The sequence below is a fragment of the Hylobates moloch genome, unplaced genomic scaffold (assembly GCF_009828535.3).
Source record: "Hylobates moloch isolate HMO894 unplaced genomic scaffold, HMol_V3 SCAFFOLD_7, whole genome shotgun sequence".
NCBI classification, from domain to species: domain Eukaryota; kingdom Metazoa; phylum Chordata; class Mammalia; order Primates; family Hylobatidae; genus Hylobates; species Hylobates moloch.
In genome coordinates, this window is record NW_026652282.1 from 833,291 (window position 1) to 838,588 (window position 5,298).

The 5,298-nt window shown below is 42.3% G+C and overlaps 1 protein-coding gene across 1 annotated transcript in view; it reads right to left on the bottom strand.

The window, feature by feature from the left end:
- The window catches only part of ARSF (arylsulfatase F), a 38,902-nt gene that overhangs the window by 23,507 nt on the left and 10,097 nt on the right, over nt 1-5,298 (bottom strand). Inside the window, exons 4-5 of the mRNA XM_032757960.2 lie at nt 3,768-3,890; nt 754-1,177 (exon numbers count right to left, since the gene is read on the bottom strand). Coding sequence (XP_032613851.2) covers nt 754-1,177; nt 3,768-3,890 — 547 coding nt within the window. The remainder of the gene's footprint in view (nt 1-753; nt 1,178-3,767; nt 3,891-5,298) is intronic.

Sequence of the window (5,298 nt, forward strand, 5' to 3'; positions counted from 1 at the left end):
ATATGTATATATACATAGGTAGTATATTTATATGTATATATACATAGGTAGTATATTTATATGTATATATACATATATAGTATATGTATATATGCATATATAGTATATGTATATGTATATATGCATATATATTGTATGTATATATACCTATATGTTGTATATGTATATATTTCCTGTTGTAAGTTAACATGATGACAAGATGCATTGTAAATTAACGTAAACAATTTGTGAGTTTGAGTCACCAGGGTCTGCCTCCATGGTCTGACCACATATAAATTTCAGAGCCAATAGAGAGACCATGATTTTAATAACAGGAGCCCAAACAAGGTACCACCTCTTTAGGTACCAACTGAAGAGTCCAACTGGTCTTCAATACACTTCATATTTTTATCTAACCCTATTACACCATTTAGCAATATTCCATTTCCTAACTCAATCTTTTTAATACCATCATCCCCTATTATTTTTATTAATGCATTATAGATATGCATAGTTTAAGAGTACACGTTACAATTTAATACATTCATATAATTTGTAGAGAATTATTACAAATGATTTATTGTTTCAAATCAGTGTAATTGGGGTGTCCATCACCTTAAATATTTGTCTTTTCTTTATTCTAAAGCCATTTGACTTATTCTCTTTTAGCTATTTAGAAGTGTACAATAGATTATTATAAACTACAATCACCCCACGGATCTAAAAAAGAGATCATTATCATTTATTACATGAATTTGTAATTATTCCGCTTACCTCTCTAAAAAGGAAATCGCCTCCTTCACCATAATGGATCCAGCTCGTTCAGCCTTCATGGGCTGCTCTGTGATCTCGTGCCCCCGCATGAGGAGGCAGTCCCAGTATAAAGGAGACGTGTAGCTGGAGAACCAAGCATAGCCCAAGAGGAAAATAAACAGAATCATGGAGAAGATCAGGAGCCAGGGAACGGAGACCCAGCCGCTCAGCTTCCCAAAGGTTAAGGTGAGGACGGCAATGGCAACTAGCTGCACACAGAGCCAGAGCTGACTCTCAAAGGCTAACTCCGTGTTACGAGAGGGGTCTGGCCAGCAGCTGTTAACGAGAGTGAACGGCATGCCATAGTAGTAGTCAAACCCATAATTATATGGATGGTGGCAGTGGTCACTTCGGGAGTCGCAGTTCAAGCCTTGGTGCCATTTGCCTAAAACCAAACACACAAACACATCCACGCATCAATATGTCAACATATGCCAGCACATCGCAAAGACCATGTGAGCATTCTTCACGTGAAACAATCAGCTAATGCACAAAAATAAAGTAGCAGAGATATTCTCCTTGCTGTAAAAAATCCGAGTGGCACTTAGCCACATTTTTTTTTTTTGTTCTTCTTTAGTTTACAGAGGAAGTTTGTATTCAGATCCGGTTGTGAGTAACAGGATAGGATAAACAATAAGGGAGAAAAATAGAATTGTGAGTTTCTGTCAATGATGTGAACTAGAAATTTTCTCATTCACTGAGAAGACAAAGTCATAGCCACAAAGATAGAGACATCACAGAGGCAAGGCAGGTTACAGATGATGGAAGAATAGATGTATACATAGATAGAGCTAGCTAGCTAGCTAGAGATGATAGATAGGTAGGTAGACATATAGATAGATAATATGTAGACAGAAAGATAGGTAGACAGATGAATGGATGCATATGTAGATATAGCTAGCTAGATAAATAGAGATGATAGAAAGATAGATGATAGATAATATGTAGACAGAAAGATAGGCAGATAGATGATAGAGATAGAGTGAGTGGTTGGATGGATGGATAGATAGATGATAGATAGATAGGATAGAGGAGAGGAGAGGATAGGACAGATTCAAATAAATACGGAGGATAGATGGAGCATGTATAGATGTGTGTGTAGGTGGATGGATGGATCGATAGATGACTGGCTAATTAGATAGATGCACAAATAGATCTGTGTTGTGGGTGGATGAATAGACAGATTAAGATATGGCTAAAAATAAATTATGGAGTATGCATCTATGTATACATACGTGTATGTATATATCAATAGAGACATAGATGTAATAAATATGACACATACAAATAAATGATGGAGGACAGATGGAGCATATTTGTATGTATAGGTGGATGAAAGGATAGATGGGTGAGTAGATAGATAAATAGACAGGGATAGAGATATATGGGTGGATGGGTGAATAGATGATGTCTAAATAGATGAATGAATGGCTAGATAAATAGATATAGATGATAGATGGATAGATAGATACATGATAGATGAATGAGTGGATGAATAGATTATAGATGATAAATAGATGATGGGCAGATAGATTCATAGATGATAGATAAATGATAGATGATGGATTGATCAATAGACAAACAGGTAGATAGATAGACAGGTAGATAGATGGATAGATAGATGCATAGAGATATATGGGTTGATGGATGGATGGAGAAAGAGAAAGAGATGACCGATGATAGCTATAGATAAATCATGGAGGATGGACCAGCGTGGATGGATGAATAGCTGGCTGGCTGCAAATCCTAGGGGCTCTCATTAAAACTGATCGAAGTAAGGGACTTATTCAGTAAAACGTACCACACCTTGAATGATCACCAAAGGGTGCCTGTGAGTCCTGCTAGCATGTGGATGACCAGCAAACCCCCAGAGGCTGCGGTAATGTGTATCTACTAGGAATATTAACAGCTTCCTGTATGTGGTGAGGGCCCCATCAAGAATGCCTGTGCTTCCATCAACCTCTGAGTGCCTGCAGGGGTAGGTAGAGGAGAGGCAGTGCTACTGGCTTAGGCTTCCTGTCCTGCAACCCCATGGAGATTGCCTTCTCTTATCAACAGCAGATGTATTACAAAAATTGAAGGGATTTAAAATAGCATGTTATTCTCACACCAGCTGAAACCCAGGCTTCCCAAACAGGAATAGTAGTTGGAGTTCCAACTACTGGGTGGCTGAGGACTTCTATCATCCTTGGCAGTGAGAAGAAAATCTGTGTGGTCCAGTTTTAGTGAAATAAAGAGGCAGGTGACAGGATACACGGTGAGAGACTATGCGGGCAGGAAGAGCCAGAAAAAATGTATGTTGTTGTAATATATTCATTTTAAAACATCTCCTATCACTGAGCTGTGTGAAGAATCAGACTGGGTGTGGCGGCTCACACCCATAATCCCAGCACTTTGGGAGGCCAAGGCAGGCAGATCACTGGAGGCCAGGAGTTCAAGACCAGCCTGGCCAACATGATGAAACCCCATCTCTACTAAAAATACAAAAATTAGCTGGTCGTGGTGGCACGCGCCTATAGTCCCAGCTACTCAGGAGGCTGAGGCACGAGAATCCCTTGAACCCAGGAGATGGAGGTTGCAGTGAGCCGAGATTGTGCCACTGCGCTCCAGCCTGGGCGACTCAGTGAGACTCTGTCTTAAAAATAATAATAGAAAAAAGAACTCCTGGCACAAGTAATCCTTCCACCTCAGCCTCTGGAGTAGCTGGGACCATAGGCACATGCCACAATGCCCAGCTAATTTTATGTTTTTAGAGACGGGGTCTTTCTATGTTGCCCAGGCTGGTCTGAAACTCCTGGCTTCCAGCGATCCTCCCACCTTGGCCTCCCAAAGTGCTGGGATTGTAGGCCTGGGCCACTGCACCTTTACATAAGACATTGTAAAATACAGTGTTTCCAAGAAAGTCATAAGTTAAGGGTAGAACAAAGGACATGATTACCTTATGATTAATGACTAACACCAACTCTGTGTCTTACCTATAAGCCCCGTGCTGTATCCTTGCTTCTTTAGCAAGGCTGCAAATGTCGTCTCATTAAGAGGGAGGCCTGCGGGGACTGCAAGATTTCTGATAACACGTTCATTACCACTAGAAACCATACCTAGAAGTAGTGTGGAAAAAAGTACAATGAGTAGGTATTGCTATGGAGGGAATATTTTTGTCACTCCAACATTTGCACATTGAAACCCTCATCTGCAAGGTAATGGTTAGGAGGGGATGAGGTCAGGAGGGTGGAGCCTCAAGAATGGAATCAGTGCCCTTACAAAAGGGACCCCAGAGAGCTCCCTCACCCCTTCCACCATGTGAGGACACAGCAAGAGGGTGCCGTCTATGAACCAAGAAGCAGGTCCCCAGCAGACACTGAATGTACCATGCCTTGATCTTGGACTTCCAGCCTCCAGAACTGTGAGCAATAAATGTCTGCTGTTGATAAGCCTCCCAGTCTATGGTATTTTTGTTATAGAAGCCCAAACAGACTAAGAAAAGATCATTTTTTTTTTTTTTCAGATGAAGTCTCGCTTTGTCACCAGGCTGGAGTGCAGTGGTGCCATCTCAGCTCACTGCAACCTCCGCCTCCCAGGTTCAAGTGATTCTCCTGCCTCAGCCTCTGAAGTAGCTGGGACTACGGGTGCATGCCACCACACCCAGCTAATTTTTGTATTTTTAGTACAGACGGAGTTTCATCATGTTGGCCAGGATGGTCTGCATCTCCGGACCTCATGATCTGCCCACCTTGGCCTCCCAAAGTGCTGGGATTACAGGCATGAGCCACTGCACTCAGCCAAAAAAGACCTTTTCTTTCTTCTCGTCCAAAATCAGTGTCAGCAGACTGGCAGTAGGGTTGATAAGTGCGATTTTATTCTGCCTCCAAGAACCACTATCTGGAATCCACATAATTTGGCATTAAAGTGCGGCATCTGTACCCACAAGCGAAGACCACTTCCCTCAGCTTTTTTGTTTCTTTCTCTCTCTCTCTTTTTTTTTTTTTTTTTGAGATAGAGTTTCACTTTTGTTGCCCAGGCTGGAGTGCAATGGCGCAATCTCGGCTCACTGCAACCTCTGCCCCTGGGTTCAAGTGATTCTCCTGCCTCAGCCTCCTGAGTAGCTGGGATTACAGGCATGCACCCACCACGCCCAGCTAATTTTGTATTTTTAGTAGAGACAGGGTTTCCCCATATTGGTCAGGCTGGTCTCGAACTCCTGACTTCAGGTAATCCCCCTGCCTTGGCCTCCCAAAGTACTGGGATTACAGGTGTGAGTCACCACATCCAGTCATATGGTTCTATTTTTAAAGGTGAGGGAAGTGGGCTGGGGGCACAGTGGCTCACACCTGTAATCCCAGCACTTTGGGAAGCTGAGGAGGGCAGATCAGTTGAGGTCAGGAATTCAAGAACAGCCTGGCCAACATGGTGAAACCCCATCTCTACTAAAAATACAAAATTAGCTGGGCATGGTGGTACATACCTGTAATCCCAGCTACTTGGGAGGCTGAGACAGGAGAATTGCTT